Genomic DNA, 27,452 nt, shown 5'->3' with positions numbered 1-27,452 from the left:
GTTCTGTTATATGTTAATTATGTCCCGACCATTCAGCTAAAAGAGGTACACTACCTTTTTCAATCAATACTAGAGAAATGTTTGAGCTATAAAGTACCAACTTATTTTCATGGCATCCCCAAAAGACATCATGAAAATGTAAAATACACAAATAACTGCATTTACTGATGCATTTTAAATCATTTCCATTCAAATAAATGTCATGGTTATGGTTGAGAGCAAAGCAATCAATGCTAGGGTTATAGCATACATTACACATTTGAATCTGTTCACAATGGAATAATAGTTAAGTCAACGTGCTGTTGTTTATATAAATAACAATGAATAACAATCATTGGTGATGTCAGTATATTTCCATTGTGAGTCTTATTAAATGCCCTTGAGATCGATGTTTCGATTAGTGGACATTTTAGAGGCAGAAGTTCAACTTTTATTTCAAAAAATACTTTAAAGGATTATTTGCTTATTATATTGGATCCAGTGCTAAGAAAGTGTTCGCTTTCCCTTGTTGACAGTATATGCATACCAGTTTTAACAAAGCACATGCAATTCTTCTCTTTAAACCGACTTTTGCTGTCTTCTGTCTGTAACCTTTAGATATAAAACACTTGGAAAGTCTCTACATACGGGTATAATTTACAAAAACGTTCAATTTAAATTAACGGAACAAAAACAGAAAAACAAAAGATAACGCAAACGATGACGCACATCAAACAACTAATGCACATGCTATGGTTGGCAACAATATTTTGGCATGATGCGAATTAATGTCTCATTTTCTTAAATAGAATTGCTTATAGAAAACAATACCTGATACTGTGTTGTCCTTTTCAAAGCAGTTTGTATCTTAATATCTCCTTCGGTGGTGTGGCACTTGAATTTCATAAAGAACCTTTAAAAAATTATATATCTCCCTCTGTATTATTCAAAACTCAAGTGTGTGTCATCTGATATGATATCAGGATTATAATATATCCAAACCCACAGTTTGGGTGCTGCTCAAATGGGTAAAGAAGGCCCAGGTGCTGTTTTTCTGCAAAAATAGATATCCATGCTTCATGCTTTTTCTTTATCAGCAAAGTCATATGCCATATATACGTCAACCAATCGACTGTCCTGCTCATGTGGTCTGACATCCCTTCCGTGTGTTTATAATCTTGTACGAGCCAGAACAAAATGACAAAGTGCAGGATTGCCAAACCAGGTTACGTTTAGCCTCAAATGGACTTGCGTCGTCTCATCAATCGTAGGTTTTCCGTGAAGCTGTGCAGCCCGGGTGAGACGGAGCTGATGGGCGAGGGTTGGAAGCTGTTTTTCAACGTGCTTGGTGAGATTTCCTCAATGCGGTAGGACACCGCTGAGTGGTAGTACTGATGTGGACTCAACTGGGAGCCGAACGAGTTCTGGTGCAGAAACGCTCCCCCTCCGCCTCCTCCCATGCCCAACCCAAGCCCGACAGAACTCCCGAACTCATGCGAATGGTAATGCATGCATGAGCACACAGATTGGAGATCAGGGACTTCTGATCTGTAGCGTTGTTGCTGCTGCTCTCGTCTCCGTCGACTCCTCTGAAGCGTATCCTCCTGGATATGGATAATCATGCTACTGTGGTTTCCCGCAAGCGAGGCTCTCTCCTCCGCATCCCGCCGCTCGTCCTCGCTGTTCATGGTCAGGAAACGCAACACCACCAAGTTGAGAAACGCTCCGATTACTGTCAGCCCCACCAAGATGTACATGAAGCTAAAGGCCACGTAGAGTGGCTTTCTCTGCAAGGCTCTGTTCTTCTGCAGGGCTACAAAGTCCCCGAACCCAATGGTAGTGAGCGTTATGAAACAATAGTAATAGGATTGGAAGAAACTCCAGTCCTCGTAGTGGGAGAAAGCCGCCGCTCCGATACAGAGCGTTCCCATGCAGGAGAAGAACCCCACAGTCACCATGTTCTCCATGGACACGTCCGTTATGCGCATCCCACAGCACTTTTTGATACGCTTGAGCAGATACTTGACAAAGGTGTTCATTCTCTCGCCGAGACTTTGAAACATCACCAGCGTGAGAGGAATGCCCAACACTGCATAAAACATGCAGAACGCCTTTCCTGCATCTGTGCCTGGAGCCGCATGGCCATAACCTGAGGACCAAAGAGAGAACAGAAATCAGAACAAAAATTACACCTCCAACAACACTAAAATATTGAGTATGCTGCCAATACACTGCAAAAAATAATAATAATCTTGCGCAGTCTTTTTTTTTTTTTTAAATATATTTTTTTTTTTACAGGAAAAAAGAAAACAATTTGCCACAGGGGTATGAAAAATAAACTTGTTTTCTCTTTGAATTAAGTTTATACCCCATTGGCAAATTGTCTAGTGTCATATGAATTTCACAAAAAGGAACATTTTTACTCTAATTCTTTAGAAAACCATCTATGTATGCACTGGAAAAAACTCTGAAACCAGTATTCTGATCTAAAGAACCTACCATGCAACATCAATAACTTGTTTAACCTCCAAACAACTACATAGCCAACTCCAGAACCCTATAAACAATTGGTTCATAAAAAGCTTCTTTGCTAGACCCAAGGTGCTACAGACTACCATTGAAAAACCTTTCAATGGAAGTGTTCGGACAAGAAACTAAACCATGTTTCTCCAAAGGACTGTCTCTGTGACAACTATATTATAAATTACTGTAAATAAAGGCATTAACTAAATGGCAAAGTCATAAAGTAATATGACAGAGAATCTACTTTCAAGAGTATCAACAATGAAATACATATGGCAAGCTGGCAAACAGAAATTAGCAACATGATGTGCTTTCACACTTCAATCCAGTTGTTTTTTGGTGGGCGGCCAACACCTGTAAATTCTATCATCCTTACTGAATTTCAAGAAGCCAGTCAGAAAATTTCCAAGAAGCAAAATTTTCCCAAATCTTGGCTTCACATGCAAGCATACTCAAGCAGAAAATATGAGCTAAGTCATGCACTAGCTTAGCAAAAAGAGGCATCATGTATAGGTCACACAAAACTATGTGCATCGTTGATCTTATTCTGGGATCAGAGATTATAGGAGGTGTCCAATAAGTGCCGGCGCCCCAATCCCCCTCCCCTCATTTGGCAACTGCTGAGGGGGCCGAGAAAGGAAGTATAGGCATTATATGTTTACAAAAGAAAGTAAAGAAGGCTAGTGGAGCCAGTAAAGCTTTTAGCTTAATTAGACTATCTGGAAGTACAAAGGCTAAATTCGCTGACTCATATTGAAGCTAGTGTGCCGTTTTAATACAATTTTTGCTGATGTGGAAGAAAAGAAGTGTCAAGACTTTAGTAACAATGTATTACATCCCACCACACCATGCCAAAAAAGGTATTTATCTTCTCTGTTTCACTAGCAATGAAAAAGATCAACAGTGCTAGCGTTGCTGCTGTGCTTCAAAGTGCTTCTACAAAAATGCTAAACTGTACATTAGCTCAAATGTTTTCTTGAAAGAGCGATTTCAATATAGTTCAGGCATGACAACACTTGAAAAGATTTAGCATGTTAATGTGGGTATGACATATTGATAGGTTATTGGTCTTGGCGTACTAGTACTGCTATGCTGCTGATGCTGCAGAGCAAATACGGAAACTTGCTAATGCTAGAACAAACACAGACATACTGAGTTAAGCATGTGGACATGCTGCTGCTGCACAATTAGAAAAACACAAGACATAATGTTTCAAGCATGTATGACATTCTGCTGCAAAATTAGACAAATACAATCCCTCAAAAAATCAGGGAAGCTGCACAAATGCATAACACAAAACACAACCCCCCAAACAAGCAGATCTACCACCAAGAATTGTGTATTGCTGCTGCTCCAAAGAGTCAGGTGCACTGAGTGTATGCTAGCTTGGTGAGCCTTGGCCTGCTTGGCCGAATGGCATAACACTAATTAACTAGATCTTTAATGACTAGGCCTGCTTGAACAAATGGCTTAAATGGCTAGTGACCTGACTCATAATGTGTACCTGGACCAGTAAAGCCCAGAGCATATTTGACTAGGGACTTAGCCTAGCTATTTGTGGATTTATTTACACTAATGACCTAAGATAGCAATGTATGCTAGTGCTTGATTTGGCTATGTTGTTACCTCGATAAAGATGCACTTCTATGTGTCATGGCCAAAAGCAGACCTTACCATGCAAGCTAATAATAGAAAAGCCCCAGCAACCACCTGAGCAAATACCATTTTCATAGAAAACTCTCGCAATGTGCTGCAGTTAAACCAGCATACTTGCAAACTGAACGGATTTAAATGTTAGGCAAAGAGAGAATAAGCAAGTTGATTGGCTACCTGATTACACGTCAAAAGGCCTATCATCTTACACCATGTGAGCCGATTGACTTAACATACCACATGTGAGCGAGCTGATTGGCTAACAGATAACAAGTTCAAAGAACCTATCAGCTTGTGCCATTCAGAGTTCCATGCCTGAACTTAGTCACTGGTTTGCCAAGCTAACTAAAGGTGCTGTTAGCAATTTCAGAGGTTTTGCTAACTTTCTCTGCAAAAAAATAAATAAATGCTTAAACCACACTAATGGACCAGATGGTTTTCAAGTCTTAGCTGGTCTCCAAGCCTGTTCAAGCTGGTCTGGTTTGCTGGTTTAAAAAGTGCTCTTGTCAGCTAGACAGCCTGGTTGACAAACTAGCTGACCATCTAAACCAACTGAACACCCATTTAGCCAGGCTAGGAGACCAGATACTCATCTTAAACCAGCTAAGACCAGCAAACTAGCATAGGCTGGTATAAACATATTATTTAATCACTTAAAACAGGTTGCAATTTTGCTACAGTGAGCCTCAATGAGGGTTAAAAAATGCACTTAAAGGGTTAGTTGACCCAAAAAGAGTTGACAGACATTCTGTCATCATTGACTCAGTCTCATTTTTGTTTTGCATGACTTTCTTTCGTGGAACATAAAAGTGAAATGTTAGGGATCATGAGCATCGAACATCTCCCTTTGTGTTCCAAGGAAGAAAATATGTCATACGAGTTTTGAACGACATGCGGGTGAGTAAATGACAGAATTTTAATTTCTGGTTAAATGATCCCTTTAAAAGTTTTGTTAACACTTCATAATAACTACACGGTATAAAGTATTTGTAAAGCATTAGTTTATAGTTAATTGATCATTTATAAACTATTGTGCCTACATTATTAATACATTAATAAGCTACATATAAATATGTTGTTTGTTTTTATTCACTTTAGCAAATGATTCACTAAATCTTCCATTGATCTTGTAAATGTGCTGTAAATGTGTCCTAGTCTGATTATTAAACCACAGCAGCCTGCGATTTCATTTAAGATATATCCAGTTCTCTTGTGTTGCACACTTCAAAGTGATGTGTGAAGGCGTTTACCCGCAAAAAACATCACAACATGACTACAGTAATCTGTGTATAAGATTACAGAGAGTGAAACGCTCATTTAATGCGAAGCGTACAGCACATTCAAGACTATTTATTTAATGAAATTGCAGCCTCCTATGGTGTTACAATCAAATGACAATGTAGGGAAGTGCTTATCCAGAAGTGTGAAACTTCCATCAAACAGACACAGAAGCTGACATAATGATCCATCAAAATAAAAGTTTGGTTTAAATGGACATGTGAAATTGAAGACATAATGACAAAAAAATATATTACTACTGCGTAGTAAAAATTGAATATTCATTTTTTAATAATAATAATTATTATTATTATAAATATTATTATTACTATTATATCAGGAATAATTATATTTTATCAAATTTCACAAGCAAGTGTGCTGTTGTACTGAATGTACTGTAAGTTTTTAATTTATACAGTGATTCTCTGTTGTGCTCACCTTGTTGGTCAAAAAATAACTGTTTTAGATTCAGCTGTGAAGATGTTAATAATTAATCTTTTAAACATGGAATTCAGAAAAAAATAAAAGGAAAACAGAATTTGGGAAAACAAAGCAGAAATTTCATCAGGTCCTATTTTTTATGTCTTGCAAACTTAAACATTTGCATTTTATTTTAAGTAATAAACATTGTTGGTGTATTGAATATCTAATTTTGCCCATTGAAACTTGTGATCAAAGTGGTGATTTGGCTAAAAAGTGTTTTCTATGAGAGAAAAATGTATCTTCCTAAAGTGGGCACCTCCCGGCCTAAATCCTGAAAGCGGAATTCTTTGTTGATCAGCAGTCAAATCTTAGGACAGTAACCACAAACTACTGTTATTGTTCCATCTGGCCCAGCACTGAGAAAAGTAACATGTATGGCGTGACATCGCTTGTACACTTCAGCAGTATAGTAAGTTAATTTTCACTAATGAAGTTGAATAGACCTGCATTGGCCAAATATCATTTAAAAGTCAATAATATAACGTTACATGCACTTTCCTATTTTTTTATTTTTTTATTTTTTATTTTTTTGCCATTTTATCACTGTCATGTGAGCGTGGTGACATGCTGGCTGTTTCCAGAGCATGCACACAGACTGTAGCGGAATTTTCGGATTCGGATTAAATAAAAAAAAATATTTATAGTAGGTCCACTGGTGAAACTGAATTAAACATTTTAATTGGTAATAATGAGAACAAGTCTGCTCATAAAACTTAATAGGATGGAACATGCTAAAGTGGCGTTTGAGCAATTAGAGGATATCTTTTAATGAACTGTGGATTTTCCTATCTCACTATTATTCCTGAAATTATGTGGTCTTTTTTTAAAAATTTTTTTTACATTTAGTGTCAGTTTTGAGCCTTTGTGATTGAGATGCTGTGTAGATGGTTATTTCACGGCCAAGATTTCAGAGTAATGGATCATTAATAAATGTTTAATTAGGCATATACAGTTCTCACTTTAGATTAGGTTACACAAAATGCTTAGTTAGCAATTAGTCAATGCTTTATTACGGCCTATATATTAAGTAATAATTGCTTTAATAGTGTTACTAAAACAGTAACAAATACATTACTTATGTTTAAATGTAAACCCAATTAATTACATATATAATTTCTTTATTTCCTATGAATTCATGCCTTGTTCATGTTAAAAAAACAAAAAAACATTATCAAACTGCCTATAAATGAACTTATTAAACAATAATAAGTAATTTGCTAAAGTGAATTTAAAAAAATAACAAACTATTTGTATGAAGTTTTTTAATGTAGGAACAATAATTTATAAATGATCAATTGACTATAAACTAATGCTTTACAAATACTTTATACCGTGTAGTTATTATAAAGCGCTACCAAAGTTTTAATCTCCAGCTAAATGTAACTGTCGAGCCTAAAAGAGAGTCAACCATAATTGTATCCCTTCAGAAACAGCAGCACATTTAATGAGAATGCATCCCATTGACATGTAGCCTCTTCAAAACCTTCTGAACGCTAGGCGCCCACTTGTCCACCCACACCGCAGTGCTCAACACCAACAAAAACATGCTTTCATTACCGCTACACACCATGACCACACGGCACAACTCCTGCCACGCACTTTTGTGAACTTAATCGGCTTTTACTGATCTTTTGGACTTGTAAGGATTGATTGTACAGTTCTCCCCTGAAGGCCGCCTGCCCTCTTGAGCGTGCCGCTATGATTTCTATTTATAGAAGTCGAGCCAGATCGATTTGTTTTGCAAGTGGCACCAGGGAGAATTATTTTTCCTTTTCACTGAGTACTTATTGTGTTGGAGTTGCTCTTTTGACCTCATGTGCACACTCTTATGCACATATTGGAAATAAAGCTAAGTAATTCCACGTTTTCACTCACAGCTGTGGTGGTATATTGAAGAAAAATACTGCCTGGGTCAAAAGGTTGAGAGGTCAAAGTGCGCTTTGATAGAATTGGCTTCATACATATGACTTCTCTATGAGAATAAAAATGGACTCAATACAACTGCACGTTATTGGTGTAACACACTGTGGAGCTGTTGATAATTTAACACTGAATTTAAGAGCATATTCTGTACTTGTGGTTTTATTTTTAAAACTTTTAGAGAGCTTGGTATTTAATAGGATGGTTCACCGAAAAATGTAAATTCTGTCATAATTATTTGTGTTGTTCAAAACTTGTATGACTTAATTTCTTATGCAAAACACAAAAGGAGATGTTTTAACGCATATCGCATATCGTCTTTTAAATACTTTGTCAGTTAACAGTGCCTCACTTGAAAGCTTAAGAAAGCACTCAAAGGTATCATTATAGTAGTTCATGTGACTCAAGCAACATATTCTTCAATCTTCTGAAGCAAACAACAGACCTTATTCACAGCAGCGCCATCTTTGATTTTTTACAGGAAAGACAATGAGGCTGTGAGGGGTATACGTACAGTCTCTGAAGTGGGCTGTAATCCAGTTTAAAGTGTTTTTGGATCGTTCCGTGGACAACATGTTGAAAAAATATATTTCCAGGAACATTCAGTAGACTAAAAACTCCAGACAACAGGAGTTGTGGAAAATCAGATGGGATCTCTGAGTTTTACACAGCTTCATACCACGCATGTCATTGAAAAGATGGTAAGTCTATCCCTCAAAGCCTCATTTTCATTTCCATTAAATATCAAAGATGGACTGTGAATAAGGTCTATAAGCTTTGGTGGAAAAACACCCCGGTATTTAAGTCTTTTTTCAGCAAAAATCTTGACCCTAACCCTGACTTCCAAGCTTAGCATCCAATGGACCTTAGTTAGGGAAGACACCGTATTAAATTTGAAGTGAATAAAAAGAAAGGCTGTGAGGGAAAGAGTGTACCTTGGTATCGATCATTAAGCCGAAAAATGAAAATGTCTTTCCTAACCAATTTAATGGGAACTAAAAATTCAGGAAAACATTGGTTGTGATAATTAAACATTATTTCAATCAACTGAACAAACTGTACATCTATCACTCACAGCCATTTGTGTGTGTGTGTGTGTTTGTGTGTGTGTGTGTGTGTGTGTATGTGTGTGTCTGTGTGTGTGTGTGCGTGTCAAATGAGGGCCATCTACTTTCACTAAGGCATTCCAAACTCAAATTCAGTAATCTCTGGTCTACTGCTTGAAATATATTTATAAAACAATCCAGTTTCCTTTAGTGAAGGTTGAGGAAGACATAACACTGTTCTAAAATGTACATCACCATGTAAAAAAAAAAAAAAAAAAAAAAAAAAATAAAACATTAGTTTTAAAAGACACATTTATCAGTTATTAAAAACAGCACTTCATGCCAACACAGAAATTCTAGAATTACACTAGATTATAACATTTTCTGAAAATAAAGAAATAATTCAAAAAATCTTGTAAAATAATTTATAGGTAGTTGTTACCCATGCAGAACTCCCCACCGCCTTGCTAGGGTGTTCTGGGTGGTTGCCATGGTGTTGCTTTGTGGTTTCTAAGGTGTCCTGGGTGGTTGCTTACTAGCCAAAACCAAAAGATCCCAGCTCCAAGTCTCTATAATATTCTGGTCTCTAGATACTGTTCAGTACATCTCAAGTCTCTCCTTCAATGCAAGTCAACAGGATTTTTTTTTTTAGCAGATTTTATCATCTACCGGACTACAATTTTAAGTCCAATAGGTTAGAAAAGTAGTACCACCCATCTCTTCAATAAGCTGCACGATTTGAGTGATGCTTGCCCCGTATTAACACGTGAATTGTGCAGTTTTTCGTAGTATTCGTCATTCCCAGTTCACCTCAGTAGTGGTCCTCCTCAGGGTCAGTACTAAGATACAATCTTTTGGGGGCCATTTTGATCTTAAGGGTGGGCAATTGGTTGTTTCTTCATCAGAATGGGATGGTGATGTCAGAATGCGCCACCTAGCTCCCCCCCCCCCCCCCCCCCCCCAATGCTTGCTTTAGCACAAGTTCCCGAGTGGGATGTGAGGAGATTACAGCTGATGCTCGTAGGTGGTTTATTTACTGTATACAATGCAGAGCCTTGCACAGCTCTGATACTGCAAGAATTTAAAAGCGGTTTTATAGCTATCTGTGGCATTGGGTTGATCTTTTACACGGTTGGGCTTTGGTTCTGGCTGTTGATGAGCTTAGTCATACTGTGGTGTGTGTGTGGCCTCTCTCACTATAAAATGAAAATGAGTTAATAGGAGGAATACATGAGAAACTGAAAATGATTCAGATTCAAAATAAACCAAACCACTGAAGCATTCAGTATTCAACAGTATTTTAGAATCAAACATCAGAGAGTTCAATTAAGTGTTGAGTAGTCTATTTGAATGATTCTTCTGCTTCGGTCAAGCAAAATACTGACTGAAGATTAATTTTATTTTAAATTAAATTATTTTTAAACATTTTGTACATAAATGTAATAATAATATTAGTATCTCCTTGATAATTTTGTGTTATGTATTTGTCAGCTTTCTGCCTGAGCATCTGTGTTGCCTCTTCTTTTCATTACGCAAGCACTAATTAATATTGAGCTCAGGCATCGTTCATAGCCTGCGTGGTAATTACTTGAAATTAGTCATTGTTGGCAGATTTGATTAATTGATTCAATACTATTCACGATCACAACAACTATCTTATTGCTGTTATTTACGCTGGGTTTAGATTTTCGTTTAGATCTGCACATTGCCATGAAGAGGGGAGGGTAAGACTTTCTATAATATCGACATAACATCAGTGTTGGGAACTGTTGCTTGTGCTGAAACTGGTGATTTCCAGCTATAAGCTACTCATAAGTTACTGTAGTTAAACTACAGTGAAACTACGCATGGAGGCAATATCTTTTCAATATATAACCATCAGATGCAGTCACAGCAGTTTTTATCCAGCACAAAAACATTGAGGATTTCAGCTAGGGTGACCGCATTAAACTTGAGTTGGTGCATTGACACTTAATACAACTAATAAAACTAGAAACAACCTAATCTACATAGCAGAGTTTAAAACGTAGTGAAAAACAGCAGAATTGAAATATTTTGCCTCAAAAAGATGTAAATGCTGCACTAGGACTTCTGTGTAGGTACTAAAACGAATACGTGAATAATCTTTTTGAACAGATTCTTGAACAGGAACTGTCTAAACAAAACATTTCACTAAAATTAATTGGACTTGCCAACACTTTATACAAATTAGTTAATAGTTTTTACTAATCATACTACCAATGTATGACTATTGAGAGTGCAGAAGGTGAAGTTCATGTGATCTGTTGCCTACAGTTGGATAGTGCAGTGAAGAAGGAACGCCTACTTGAGTTATCACTCGTAAGGTCACATCGACACTGAAGTTAATGCGCTTGAATTTTAGACATTGAATGAAGATAGATACATGATAACTCAATTACTTTTTATCACTACACAACATCAATTTGTCACAGTCATTGTTTTTATTCCTTAGATCAGGTTGTCTGTGCCATTTTGATGATGTTGGTAATATTTTTTTTGTTTCCGTCAATCTGGATAGATGATATTATGTGTGTTCTGATTTGATAATCTCATTATTCTATCACTGCAGTAACAGGCACATTCGTTCTGCAGAACAAATGCGGTCCCAGGTGTGTGTGTGTGTGTGAGTGTTAGAGAGAAAGAGCCTTTACAAAAATTTGCCACTGTAATCATAGTTTATACCAAAACACTTAGTTACTACAATAAAACTGCGTTAAAGTGGTTTTAAGCACTATTGTCACCAAAAATAACAATTCTGAAGATTCTGAAATTTCTATCTTAAAACCAAAGTGGGGACAATTCAATAAAGTGAAAATTAATAGCAAAACGTCAACTCTGAAATAAAGAAACTAAGATATGTTTTTTTTTTTTTTGTTGTTTTTTTTCTGCATTTAAATTATGAAAGACACCAAAATAACATTAATTTTATGGTGTAAATATCCATGGTGTGAATATGAAGTAAATGCCAAAAGGACAGGGAAGGAAGGAAAGAATGAAGGAACAATGGAAACGGAATGAAGAAAAGGAAGGAAGGAAGGAAGGAAGGAAGGAAGGAAGGAAGGAGAAAAAAGGAAGAAAGAAATAGGCAAGGAAGGAGATGGAAGGAAGGGAAATAAATGAAGTCTGACAGAGAGGAAAGGACAGGACAGGACAGGACAGGACAGGACAGGAAAGGAAGAAAGAAAGAAATTTTCCAGGACTCTCAACACCCTGTGACTTCATCTGACATTCTGTCTTCTCACCTAACTCTCTCTCTCTCTCTCTCTCTCTCTCTCTCTCTCTCTCTCTCTCTCTCTGTGTGTGTGTGTGTGTGTGTGTATGTGTGTGTTCCTGAACAAAATTGAGCTGAAAAACATGGAGCATTTCACTCCCATTATTCCACATGAGTCTGATTATATTTAAGGGCAAAACAAATGGACAATTATTCATGTAATTTTAAACCTGTAAAAATAATTACATAATATATTTTGAAATAATAAGAATTTCTTATTATTTATAAGAATTATTTCTTTCCCCATCTCTGTTATGGGCTTAATATTAACCAATAAGCGAAGGGCATGTCCTGTCGCCATGGCGAGGAGTTGGCCAGTCAGTGTTGAGCAGCATCATTGATTGTTCCAGAGCTGATTAAGGTAATGGCAGTCACAGGTTGTCCCCACGGAGAGTAACGTATTCAAGATGAAAAGCACACGGATTGAATCTGTGGCTCATTCTGAATCCAAAAAGAAAAATCACAAATTAGACCGCTCTAAAATTTCTTTCTTGCTTCCATGGAACACAAAAGAAGATGTTAGGCAGAATGTTAGCCTCAGTCACCATTCGCTTTGACAATGACAGTGATTGGTGACAGTGGTCATCCTGCCTAACATCTCCTTTTGTGTTCCACGGAATAAAGAAAATCATATGGGTTTGGAACAACATGAGGGTGATTAAATAATGAAAGAATTGTACATTTTGGGTGAACTATTCATACACACTCACACTTAGTCTTTATCTCTTTCTCACACACATGCATGAATGCACTTGCCTACAAACACACCAACACACACATACTGTATATGCATGAAAGCATCTGGACACAGGCACACTCTTTCTCACACACACGCATGAATGAATTTGTGCACAAACACACACATACAGAGTGTCTCACACAAATGTCATCCTGCCATGTGTTTTAATGAACTCAGTCACCCTGTTAGCTGTAGCTCTCTCTGAGGGCTGGAGCATCTCATTTCTCATCAGATTCCTGCTGTTTAAATGCACCTGCTGTGCCTTTTAGACAATCATATCTGACATGCTACTGTCAGTCCAATAGTGTTTGCATTAGAACTGCAGTGTGTTGTAACAGCCTTCTAAGGCAATGAAAATGTGACATTCATTTCTCTTTCAAATCAGTGTTATTCTGTTTAAATCAGTTCAGTCCAAGTTACATGATTTAAAATAATTTCAATTCAGGTTTGAATCCAATCAGTTCAGTTCAGTCCACTTTACATGATCTCAGATTCAATTATAATCAATTCAATGCACTTAAATCCAGTTTCAATTGAGTTTAATTAAATCCAGTTCCGTTAGAAGCACTTTTCAATTGTATTGTATTCTATTCTCATTATACTCCATTTCTATACAGTTACATTCAGTTTGGTTAGTCAGTGTAGTTATATTACAGTTCAACTCTGTTAGTTCAGTGCACTTTAGATTCAATTCAGTTATAAGCTCTTCAATAAAATTAAATTCAGTTTCAATTCAGTGGTCTTCAGTATTCTACTTTGTTCAACCATCACTCAATTTCAATTAAATTAAATTTGGTTTTAATTTCGTTCAACTCTGTTTAATTCAGTTCTGTGCACTTCACTTCAGATTCAATTCTATTATAATCACTTTAATACAATTCAATTCAGTTTCAAATCAGTGTAATTCTGTTCAGTTCAGTTCAATTTACATAAAATAAAATCAATTCAATTCAGGTTCAAGTCCAGTCAATTCATTTCAGTCCACCTCGCATCACTTCATATTAAATTATGATCAATTCAATGCAATTAAATACAGTTTCAATTCAGTTTAATTCAATCCAATTCAGCTTACACTCAAATTAAATTCCATTTAAATCTTTATTCTTTACTATTCTCTTCTATCCATCTTTTTAGCCATCACTCAATTTCCAAAAGTGATTTTTTAAACACTAAGTCATCAATATTTGTGACTATCCATCATTCAGATAGAATTCTGGCCCCTGAGTGGTTTAATGTTTTACTCACTCTTTCCAGATAAACACATGGATCAGCGATGCTGCAGCCAGCAGAAGCTGAGTGCAGATCACTGAGCGCATAGACTGTAGCAGAGATGCTGGGAGCACTAGATTACAGTGTACACTAGAGTACACAGAACACAATGACTCATTACCTAAAGGTCAGCATGAGGCACACAAGAGCGCTATTACTCTGACAGAGCGTCATAAAAAGGTGGGTGGCCATTATGGATCCTAAACCACATTAAAATGCACAGAGCTATCATAGATAGATAGATAGATAGATAGATAGATAGATAGATAGGTAGATAGATAGATACTGTAGACAGACAGACAGACAGACAGACAGATAGATAGATAGATAGATAGATAGATAGATAGATAGATAGATAGATAGATAGATAAATAGATCTGTACAATTGTGGTGAGAAGAATATCATCTCAGAATGCTATTCTGAGATGTGGGTTGGCACTGTTTTGGCAGCACGAGGGGGACCTACACAATGTGTGTGTGTGTGTGTGTGTGTATATATATCAACAATAAGAAAGGAGAAGACAAAGAAATCCCTAAGTACCACAGAGTGAAATAAGCAAATGTAGTGTGAGGAAACACACACATTTGACCTTTTCAAGACGCTATTATTCCAGCAGTGGTTTGAAACTGAAAGGTATTGACACCACGTGTCGATAGCTCAAAGGTCAGTTATTACGACTGCTAAAGAACCTTATTTATTATTAGTTTACTTTCCTCAAGAATATTAGTATTAGGATTTGGCTTGAAGTGGAACTGACATATCATCTCCCAGGAGATGTTTTATAAGGTCATCTAAGGATCCAGTTCAGAGGGCCACAAACAACAAAACAAATGCTTACTAAGAACATTAAGACAACCGTAAAAACTTTCTGTGAAGCCTGTATATAATTAATTATACAGTTATTCTTAATTTATTATAATGAATGGATTCCATAATATACTTTCTAATCAGTTGTTCTATGTTGTAAATAAATGTTAATGGTTTATTTATTTATTATAATATTTCCCTATTGATGGTTACTGCTTTAGTTCTTAGTAATTATAGTGGTGATTCCTAAGGCAAGCATCACTATTGTTAAAGCTCTTTCTTAGGGTTAACTACTAACCCTAATTATTTTACTTCAGCACATAAAATGCCTTGTTCCGTTTGCTCTACAGACACTAATGAAATCTCAAATCATGCTGGGCTGGTGTGTTATTACTATTCTAACCAATTGGACTGACGGTATTTGCCTGGTGGACAATAAAACAGGTAGAAAAATCCCATGACACCTGAGCAATATTACATAGACCAGAATATCCTACAATCTTGGAGGTGGATGCTGTTTGGTCACTAAACAAACCACCCAAAACACCCTAGCAGCTACATAGCAACACTCTAGCAACCATTCAGGACACCCTAGCAATCCCATTGCAGCACTCTAACAACTGTACAAAGCACACTAGAAACTACAAAGCAAAGCTCTATCAACCCTCCAGAACACTCTAGCAACTACAGAGCAATGCTCTAGCAACCATCCACAACACCCTAAGAATCCCATAGCAACGCTCTAGCTACTATCCAGAACACCTTAGCAATTCCATAGAAACGCTCTAGCAGCCATACAAGAACACCCTAGCAACTAAATAGCAACACTCTAGCAACCATCCAGAACACCATAACAACTAGGTAGCAATGCTCCAGCAACCATCCACAACATCCAAGCCACTATATATCAATGCTCAAGCAACCATCTAGATCACCCTAACAACTAAAAATCATTCAGAACACCCTAGTACAGCAGCATGCTAAAAGTAACTCGGAACACCTTAGCAAATGCATAGCAATGCCCTAGCAACTACCTACAACACCCTAGGCCTGGGGGATGAGCTTTGCACGGGCAAACACGTCTAAGATATTCTTTAGAAAGTGTACAAATCTAGATGTAATTTATTGATGAAAATAAAACAGATTATAATATGTATTACAATGCATTATCAGTACCTTTAAAATGTATTACAAATATCTTTATAATGCATTATATATATACAGACTTCATAAAAAGTGTTACCACTTACCATTTATACCTCTGTACATTTATGTGATTTCAAAAAAGCAGTAAGATACAGTATTTTATCATCCACACAAAAACATCTAGTACGTTTTGGCTTGTAAATTATCGAATGTTTGATGGCCATGTAATTTCCGTTGACAATGACACTAAACATATATTGAGCCTATTGCCTGAGTGACAAACACACACACACACACACACACACACACACACAGAGGTGGGTAGTAGCGTGCTACATTTACTCCATTACATTCACTTGAGTAACTTTTAGAGTAGGTTTAAAAGTGGGTACTTTTACAACCACAGGATGTACAGCAGAGTGATGGCCTAATGTCAGATAATTTTCTAACTTCAGCATTTATAGTAAAAGAGTAAGTAAATCATTCACTTGTTGCTGTGTGTTGTATTGAAGAGACGGTAATAAAATCTGCTTCTTACTTTACCGAGATCATGACGATGCAGTCTTTCTTGTCTCCATGTAAACCTCCATTTATATGTACCTGCATAACCGATGATGCCTTTATTGATTTATTTTCAAAGGCGATGTTTCATAAGCCATGCTGAATGCGTGATCTGCGTGTCAGTTTATTATACACCGCTAAGAACTTGAGAATGCTCTCTGACGGAGAGTAAAATGCATTTATTATTTTGCCAAGATGAAACAAGATGCAGTTTTGGTGCAAAGAAAGTTAAAGCAGCTTTTCCCCAGCTGCTTTCTTTTTGTGGAGGCATGTTAGATGGCGCGGATGACTGTCCTGTCAGAGCCTGATCAATCATTCATTCTGCCTGTGCAACAGTGTGATAAAACGATGGCAAAATGCGATATACGGTAAAACTATATGTGTTCAAAACCAATGAGTTTATGAAAATCATAATTAATGATATTAATTTGATTACATATATTGCCAGCCTGTAATATAAAGCAGCATAATGTAGCATTTTTATATCGCTAAAATAGCTGGAAGTGTCTGATACCGGAAATGGTCCACATTCAAGGTTGATAATGGCGGTACCCTAGTTACGCTGAAAAATATGGTGGATATAGTGAATGGAGTGCACTATATCTCAGCAGTGAGTGAACGAAATGAGTGAGTGAACTCCAAGCGTGAGTGTATATCAAATGTACACTCGAAATTAGAGTGCATTGTGGGTAAGAGTGGGTAAGAGTGCATTGTGGGTAAGTGAATAAAAGTAGGGAACGAGTGGGTCACTCAGAATTCAGACACTCCTACAAATGGAACACCCGAAATAGTGAATTATATAGTGGATAGGGGGCAGTTTCAGACAAAGCAAGTGTTCCGTGACTGGGGTTGGTGTCCTACGCAGGCTGCATACTCTGTGTTTAGAGAGCGGCGGTACTGCTGTACAGAACTAATGATCTAAATTCTTTCAACACTGAAAACTGTAAATGCACTGATATAAGAATCCACGCAGGACTTTAAAAGCTATGAAATAGCAAAAGTAGGCAATAATAAAACATGATCTTGCTTTGGTTAATATTTCAGCATTATATATAATGTCCCTGAGGAACATTTTCACGTTTTCAACGTAATAATTACTAGAAAGTTTTCCAAACCTCTCTTCTTATTTACAAATTCATCCAGATCTGACAAGATCCCTTAAAGGGATAGTTCACCCAAAAATTTAAATTCTCATTATTTATCCTCATGCCACCCTGTAACAATGCTGGAAACAGGCAGACGAAGAGACGATGGTGAAGTGATGAACCCAAGTGCAGTTTATTTCCAAACGTGAGATCCAAAAAACCCTGACTACTAACATGAACAAAACAAAAACATGAACATGAATGACTAGACTAGACTAGACTAGACTAGACTTGACTTGACATGACTTGACTAAAGACTTGACATAAACAAAACATGACTTGACTTAAACTTAATTTGGCTTGACTTCAAGATACAACAAAGTTACATACACATAAACATGACATATCCCCCCCTTTAGGGGCGGCTCCCAATGCCCCAAAATATAATAACAAAGTTAATTAGGGAGCTGGTGGGGGGGGGGGGGGGAGTGGGGTTCTTGAGACGCGGCCTGGCGAGACAGGGCGTCGGGCATGGGAACAGGTCAAAACCAACGGAAAGTGGGGAGCCGATGAGGATGAGGACCAAGGTGGAGCCGCAGGGATGGAGGTCCCCGGTGGAGCAGAGGCGGGCCTGGACCGTGGAGCAGAGGCGGACCTGGACCATGGAGAAGAGGAGGGCCTGGACCGTGGAGCAGGTGCTTGCTTGTGACATGGCATGGAGCAGTCTGGGGCTTGGCTGAGACATGGCATGGAGCAGAATGAAGCTTGGCTTTGACATGGCATGGAGCAGAATGAAGCTTAGCTTTGACATGGCGTAGAGCAGACTGAGGTTCAGCTGTAACATGGCATGGAGCAGACTGAGGTTCGGCTCTGACATGGCATGGAGCAGACTTAGGTTGGGCTGTGACATGGCAGGGAGCAGGCTGAGGCATGACATGGCATGGAGCAGACTCAGGCGTGGCGGTGACATGGCCTGGAGCAGACTCTGGCGTGGCGGTGACATGGCCTGGAGCAGACTCTGGCATTGGTGGTGACATGGCCTGGAGCAGACTCTGGTGTGGTGGTGACATGGCCTGAAGCAGACTCTGGCGTGGCGGTGACATGGCCTGGAGCTGACTCTGGCGTGGCGGTGACATGGCCTGGAGCTGTCTCTGGAGTGGCTGTGACATGGCCTGGAGCTGACTCTGGCGTGGCTGTGACATGGCCTGGAGCTGACTCTGGCATGGCTGTGACATGGCCTGGAGCTGACTCTGGCATGGCTGTGACATGGCCTGGAGCTGACTCTGGCATGGCTGTGACATGGCCTGGAGCTGACTCTGGTGTAGCTGTGACATGTGACCTCTGTGGTCGTGGGTGTAGACAGAGACTCGGGTACGACCCTATGGACGAGGCTGGCAATGCTGGCTCTGGGACAGATGAAGCTTCTAGCTCGCTGGACGTGGCAGGCGTGGGTGTTGACTCATTAGCCGTGGTGGCCGTGGCCGTTGGCTTGTTGGCAGTGGCAGGTGTGGGCGTTGGCTCGTTGGCCGTGGCAGGCATGGGCGTTGGCTTGTTGTCCATCTCCCCTACGGTGAATGGTGAACCACCCATCAGTAGGGCAAGGTCGATATACTGAGCAAGGCCATCAGCACACTGACAGTCAGGTATTAAAGAGGAAATCGGCTCATTAAGCCCGTACCGGAAACAGTCCTTGAGGGCCACCTCATTAAAATCCACCCTGTAGGCCAGAGCGCAGAATTCCTCCACATACTCCTCCAGGGGATGACTCCCCTGGCGTAGACGAAGGAGCTGAACTACTGGGTTCATTATGGGTGGTCAGGTATTCTGTAACAATGCTGGAAACAGGCAGACGAAGAGACGATGGTGAAGTGATAAACCCAAGTGCAGTTTATTTCCAAATGTGAGATCCAAAAAACCCTGACTACTAACGTGAACAAAACAAAAACATGAACATGAATGACTAGACTAGACTAGACTAGACTAGACTAGACTTGACTTGACTTGACTAAAGACTTGACATAAACAAAACATGACTTGACTTAAACTTAACTTGGCTTGACTTCAAGGTACAAAAAAGTTACATACACATAAACATGACACACCCCAGATGGATATGACTTTCTTTCTGCTGAACTCAAAGATTTTTAGAAGAATATCTCTGTTGGTCCATACAATGCGAGTGAACGGGTGGCAACATTTTAAAGCTAAATTAAATCACATAAGTCAGCATAAACGTAATCCATAAGACTCCAGTGTTTAAATCAATATTTTATGAAGCAATGTGATATGAGAATGTGTGGATGAGAAACAGATCACTTTCGCATTCTTCTTGTGTTTTTGGTGATTCACATTCTTCTCTGCATATTGCCCCCTGCTGGGCAGGGAGAAGAATGTCTAGCAAAAAATGACAAATATTGATCTGTTTCACCCACACCTATCATATCACTTCTGAAGATATGGATTTAACTACTGGATTCTTATGGATTACTTTAATGCTGCTTTTCTGTGCTTTTTGGAGCATCAAAATTTTGGCATCCATTCACTTGCATTGTACTGACCTACAAAGCTAAAATATTCTTCTACAAATCTTAATTTGTGTTCTGCTGAAGAAAGAAAGACATACACATCTGGGATGGCATGAGGGTAAGTAAATGATGAGAGAGTTTACATTTTTGGGTGAACTATCCTTTAAAGTGATTGCTCAGCCATAATTTAATATTCTGTCATCATTTCCCTATCCTCATGTTGTTCCAAACCCATGTGACCTTTCAAAATATGGAGAACAAAAACACATTCTCTATATAAAATAACACTACTCTATCTACCTCTACGCGCACACACACACACACACATACACACACACACACACACACACACACACACACACACACACACACTGGCTAATGTACAGTAATAGGAAGATACATGGAGTCTAGATTTAACAACATTGTGCACTGTCAGACTGCAATGAGTGTGCTAATCTGAATGAGGCCAGAGGGTAAATCATCAAGCACGGCAGGAAATGAGAACGCCAGGCCTTGCCGTGTGTTACTCAGCATGCTAGGATTATTACTATTATTAATTTTTATTAATTTCCATTCAATTCAGTTACACTGCACTCACTTCCAATCCTACTGGAGTGTTGTGGAGGGTTCACAACACTCCAGTAGGATTGGAAGTGAGTGCAGTGTAACTGAATTGAATGGAAATTAATAATTTAGAAATGAAATGAAGTGAATGAAGGCAAAGTAATGGGAAATCTGAAGAAAGGGACAAGGCTGTCTACATCCTCTGATTGTATTATTCAACAATGAAAACGCTGGACTGGAAATCACAACGAAACTCAATAACCATAGTTTTGTCCCATGAGGTAGCACTTAAACCAATGGATGAGTTTGGGGCAGGACTATAAGTTTGCCTGACCAATCCCAGGTGGGAGTTTTCACAAAACCTTGAAAACAGTCATTATGTTGGCTTGAAAAAGTGTTACTGTCTATCTGCAGGTAACTGTGTGATTGTGTGTGGGGGTTTACTTGGCTATAAAATAATGTATTTTTTACATTCTAAGGGGCCGTTTACATTTAAGTATTTTTGAAGAAATTTGCCCTGTGTTTTCAATTGTTTTTGTGTGTAAACACACAATTACTATTCTTTTCCAATGTAAACATGCGCTAGATGGATATATTTGACCGTAGTGCCACATTTTTAGACACCCGTGTTGAGTTAATAGGAACTTCAACTATTAAAAATGCATCTCGAGACACCCACATTCTGTTCTGTTTGTGGCGCTGTGGCTTCGTCTATGTTTTTTGAGGCAATAACTGTTTGGTGTGAATGGCTCCTAAAACTGCAAAAAGTATATTCAAGCAAAAAATACAAGGATTTCTGCACAATCATTACTTCAAAAATATCCAAATGAAAAACATCTCCAGGTCACATTTCACATATATAAATGTGACACACACACACACACACACATATATATATATATATATATATATATATATATATATATATATATATATATATATATATATATATATATGTACAACATGAGAGATGGAGACTAAGAGACATGGTGAGAGAAAGATACTCTTTCATAAACAACCATGCTATCACATTCTAGCAGCAAAATAAGGCCTATTTTAAACAGTGCCGCCCTGCCAAAAACCATTTAACCACAGATGTCACACACACTCCCACACATGCAAACTCACCAACACACACACATGTACACACTTGCATGCTCCAAACTGTAGACGGAGCTGTTTAGTCAATATTAAACTAGTCGTGCATGAATGATCAGAAACAATTAGTTTAGAACCAACTCAATTACAGCATCCTTACCATACGGACCACATCACACACACACACACACACACACACACACACAAACACACACCATCTCTCCCACTCTCTGTCCAACACACAAATCCCGTCTGCTTTTCCAACTGTGGCAGAAGTGAGATCATTTGGCTGCATGAGGTCATCTTGATTCTGATAATGTGATCTCTTGCATCTCAAGTTTGTGCATGATGAGAGAAACCACTACGAATGAAGTGATTCATTTCACATTGTTGTTAGTCTAACACAAGCCTCCTAAACGGTTGTATTTCCTTTGTTGAATAGCTCCTGGGAGAGAGAATACATGTTATTGAGACCTGCTTATGAGAGCCGGAGAAAATAAAAGCATTGAAGAGGCAGAAATATCCTCAGGAGAGAGGAAACACTCAGCTCTTATTTTTACTGATAGTGCTGTGGTACATTTACACACAAGTTGTAGCTAGTCTATTGGGTCTTTCTGATGAACAAGCTAATATCAACATGTCCTTGTGAGTTAGTACCAACTCCAAAATGGTCTGGTCATCAAATCAATTTCAAAAGAGAAGAATTTATATATATATATATATTGTCACTTTAAACAAACATTCAAAACAGTTCCCTTTCAAGGATGCATTTGGGACTACGTCAGTGAGTCATGTGGTCTGAAGCCTGTATACAATCATGCCTATTCATTGGCTGATGCCCATAGGGAGCCGCATCACAGTACCCATATAGGTGGCTGCTTTGGCGCCATTTCGCCTGATTTTCTTACTTCAATGCACATATTTGTCTAAACCCGTGTTGGTTTCTAGCGACTCGCGCCGAAGCGAGGACTATGTTCTCCCTTTTGAGTGACAACATGTGAGGACGTCATTGGAAATGAGCAGTTTGTGTGCGGATTCAACTGCATTGATAAACAGGCCTGATGGCGCTTTATCGAGGCTCTGTCAAACCATGCGATCTATGAAAAGAACCTTATGAGCCTTGAGGCTCCGGCTCTTGTCATAAGAAGAAGGATTGATGACAGGCACCATACTTTTTCTTGTGTCTCTCTCTCCCTTAGCGTGTATGGATGATCGAGTAGGTCATGATTTGTGTATGGAGGACCAAACATGTCATAATGTATGTATGGTTTGGATTATAGTTTCTGCTTAAGAAACCATTGGGTCATACTTTGTATATGGAGGCCAACTGATATCAAAAGGTTATGGCTCAGTTTTCCCCCGTGACTTATGCTGGGGAGCAACTTTCTTTTTTAAAAAGAGTTAAATTAATCTTAATTTCTTTCCCATGTTCACACATTCCTCCCTGTACTAATGCTAGGGAAGATGGGCTATCTGGCGTTCTCTGCTGTAAATACATTCTGAGTGACCCATTTTTTATATTTGCCTAATCTAATTCAGCCTCTGTCCACATGGCCAAGGGTCTCGGGACAGGCATAATAGAATTCGATGTATAATAAGCACAAGTATTCACGAATCACACACTCATAAATGTCACATGCTGTTCCCCTCATAATAAATGCTGGGGCCATTGCGACAAACCTGCTTGCTCTCAATTCCTCCCATGTTCGCACATTCCTCCCCGTTCTAATGCTAGGGAAGATGGTTTATCTGGCGTTCTCTGCTGTAAATACATTCAGAGTGACCCTTTTTATACTTGCCTGATTGAATTTGGCCTCTGTCCACATAGCCAAGGGTTTTGGGACAGGCATAACAGAATTCGATGTGAAGTAAGCACAAGTGCTCTCCCTAAATGTTCATACAATCTTTCCCATTCAAAACCAGGAAAGAGTTTCTTTTTTTTTCCTGTAAATGTTCCTGCTGTAAGCACACTTCAGGACGACAGTCATTATGCCTGAATACAATTGGCAAACATTGTTAAACCTCATTCAATCAGCCACATTGATGGAGGCATGAGGGCTTCCCTCCACTGTGTCACTGGTTGCAAGGCGGCAGCCAAAGGTAAGACAAGAGTGCCATCTAGTGGTTACTCGATGCACTGCAATAGAGAATCATGCATTAATTCCAATGTCAGTTACAAGGCACTCAAAATTGGGTAATCCGAACGAGAGAAAATGTGTTTTTTTTTCATACAGCATAATGTCACAAGTGCAGCCGGGGGACTGTTTTGTGACAACAGATTTGAACAATACTTATTTCCACATTCATATTACGCCAAGGCAAGCATTTTCCCAGGTTCACTTTTAGGGGCAAAGTGTACCAATTTTGCGTCCTTCTTTTCAGACTTGTGTTAGCACCTTGTACGTTCACAAAATGCATGGATATAGCACTGACACCCTTGAGGCATCATGGCATCCACATTTTGAATTATCTTGAAGATTGGTTGGTGTTAGCTCACTCAGAGATTTTTGGCTGCCCAACATCGAGATGTTGTTCTTAGTCACTTAAGCAGTCTAGGGCTGCAAGTTAACCTAGACAAAAGCATCTTGTTGCCAAGGCAACAGACTCTGTTTCTAGACGTGGAGCTAGACTCGCGGACAATGCAGGTATGCGTTCTGTCATTACGCAAGTGTCTAGTGATATTCAAAGTGGGACACGTTCTCCCTATGAGAATGTTTCACAGGCTTTTGGGGCTTATGGTCATGGCATCCGCTGTCATTCCCCTGGGCATGTTGCATATGAGACCTTTTCAGAGCTACGTAAAGGGACTTCAACCACTGACGCATGTGTTTCGTCTCATCAGAGTGATGCTTGGTTGCTACCAAGCTCTGTTACCATGGAAATGGAACCGCTTTCTGCAGATGGGCATTCCGTTGGGACAGGAGTGTCACTGCAAAGTGATGACGACTGATGCCTCCTCTGTGGGTTGGGGCGCTGTGTACGAGAACCGTCCTTCTCAGGGAGTATGGAAGGGTCAGTGTCTGAATTGGCTCATAAACTGTCTGGAGATGCTAGCGGTGCTGTTGGCTTTAAGGTTTCTCCTTCTGGAAATTCAGGGCAGTCATGTCCTCATCCGGTCAGACAACAGGACAGTGGTGGCTTACATCAACTGTCAGGGAGGGGTGAGCTCTCATGCCATGCTCAGGCTGGCACGTCGCATACTTCTGTGGGCACGGGACAATGTACTGTCTCTACGAGCAGTACGTGTTCCGGGCCGGTTGAATTTGGGGTGGATCTCCTGTCCAGACAGTTTCTGTTGCCTGGAGAATGGACAATACACCCGCAGATTGTAGAACCAATCTGGATGAGGTTCAGCAGAGCGGAAGTGGACCTGTTTGCATCAAGCAAGACATCACACTGTCCTCACTGGTTTTCTCTCTCGCTCCCGACACTGCTGGGCATCGATGTGCTGGTGCATCAGTGGCCGACTGTGCATATTTACGTGTTTCTACCGATCAACGTGCTGCGCTCGGTTCTGCAGAGGGTTCGAGAGGATCGTGTTCGGCTTCTGTTAGTGGCCCCGTATTGGCCATCTCAGGTATGGTTTTCGATTCTGATCTCTCTCCTGGAGAGAATGCCTTGGGAGATTCCAGTCAGAATGGACATGTTGTCTGAGGCACAGGGCAGCATTTGGCACCCTCAGCCCGAGTTATGGAAATTGTGGGTTTGGCCCCTCAATGGGGCCCTTCTTGGTGCGCAGTGTGGAGTGAGGATCCAGTCCATTGCCCGGTTGGTTCACTGGATTTTTTGCAAGAGTGTTTTGGGGCCAGGGTTTCCCCAGCAACGCTTAGTGTACGTGGCCGCTATAGCAGCTGAACATGCACTGTTGAATGGAGTTTCTGTTAGAAGACTTTCTCTTTTCACATTTTATGCTTGGAGCTCGCAGACTTAGACCTTTTCGTCCTTTGCATATGGAATTTGCACCAGGGTTATCTGAAGTCATACTGTGACCTCGTTTGGGCTATTTACCTAAAGTATCTCTATGTCCTTTCGCTCACGAATTGTTAATTTGCAGTCCTTTTCTCCTCTGCCGTTTGAGTCGGAAGAGCATAGAATGCTACATAAGTTATGTACAGTGCAGGCTCTGTGGGTTTGTGCTGACCGTACTAGCCAATGGCGTAAGTCCTTGCCACACAGGCTTAAAGAGTTAGCAGCTACTGTTCGCATGGCATGATGGTATCTTATCCCAATTGCGCCATTATGCAATGTCAATGTTTCCTTGAATGTAACCTTGTTTCCCTGAGTGGGAACGAGACGTTTCGTAGGTGGCCATACTCTCTAGTTGCTGCATAGGCTCGTGTCTGTTGCAGGAATCCTGGTGAATTGGCACCAAAGCAGCCACCTATATGGGTTCCGTGATTCAGCTTCCTATGGGCATCGCTTAAGCACCATCAGCCAAAGAATTGGCATGATTTTATACAGGCTTATGACCATGTGACTCACTGATGTAGTCCCAATTGTGCCATTATGCAACATCTCGTTCCCTCTCAGGGAACCAAGATTACGTTCATAACTGAGACGTTTTCATTTAATACAAGGCTGTTATATGAGGCCAATGAGACAAAGTATCATAGACATTTTAACTTACTCCCAGCTTAGAAGTTACAGGTCGAAGTATATCAATCACAATTTCAGTTTCCTGACAATTGCTGTCTGAATGTCCAATTCAAAACACAACTGTAATAGGAAAATTACATCATCAACACCTGCTACACTTTTTCATTACACAATATGGAAGCAACAAGTTGTCAGTGAGCACACACACACACACACACACACACACACACACTGGACTGGAGTGAAGAAGCCAAATATTCACAGTTATGCTGACTCACAGGAAGAGGGGAATAAGAAGGAGTGGAGGAGGAAGCGAGGAGAGGAGAGGGGAATGAGAGAGGGTGCAATTTTAACTTCATGGATCAATATGTTCTCTTTTGGCTTCTTGCCCAACTTCATAGTGAGGGGAGAAGTATGAAGAGAAGAGAAGAGAAGAGAAGAGAAGAGAAGAGAAGAGAAGAGAAGAGAAGAGACAGGATAAGATGAGTTAAAAGAGATGAGAAGAGATGAAGAGAAAATAAGAGAATAGATGAAAAGAGATGAGGTGAGACGAGACAAAAAGAGAGGAGACAAGACAAAAAGTGATCAGATGAGACACATGATGAGACAAGAATAGAAGAGACGAGATGAGACGAGAAAAGACGAAGAGAAATTAGATGAGAAGAGAGACATAATGAAACGTGAAGAGAAGAGACAAAAGTAGAGGTGAAGAGATCAGAAGATAAAAAGAGAAGAGACAAAATGAAAAGAGGATATATGAAATTAGACTAGTAGAGATGAGAGGAGAGGAGAGGAGGGGAGAGGAGAGGAGAGAAGAGGAGAGGAGAGGAGAGGAGAGGAGAAGAGAGGAGAGGAGAAGAGAAGAGAAGAGACAAACCAAGACTAGA

The 27,452-nt window shown here is 39.5% G+C and overlaps 1 protein-coding gene across 1 annotated transcript in view; it reads right to left on the bottom strand.

Moving 5' to 3' along the window:
* Positions 1 to 1,217: 1,217 nt before the first annotated feature.
* The window catches only part of LOC127420876 (potassium channel subfamily K member 9-like), a 41,350-nt gene continuing 15,115 nt past the window's right edge, over positions 1,218 to 27,452 (bottom strand). Inside the window, exon 2 of the mRNA XM_051663466.1 lies at positions 1,218 to 2,128. Coding sequence (XP_051519426.1) covers positions 1,218 to 2,128 — 911 coding nt within the window. The remainder of the gene's footprint in view (positions 2,129 to 27,452) is intronic.

Source organism: Myxocyprinus asiaticus, chromosome 30 (assembly GCF_019703515.2).
Source record: "Myxocyprinus asiaticus isolate MX2 ecotype Aquarium Trade chromosome 30, UBuf_Myxa_2, whole genome shotgun sequence".
Taxonomy (NCBI): Eukaryota; Metazoa; Chordata; class Actinopteri; order Cypriniformes; family Catostomidae; genus Myxocyprinus; species Myxocyprinus asiaticus.
The sequence above is the reverse complement of the archived record's forward strand: the minus strand, read 5'-3'. Positions and strand labels throughout refer to the sequence as shown.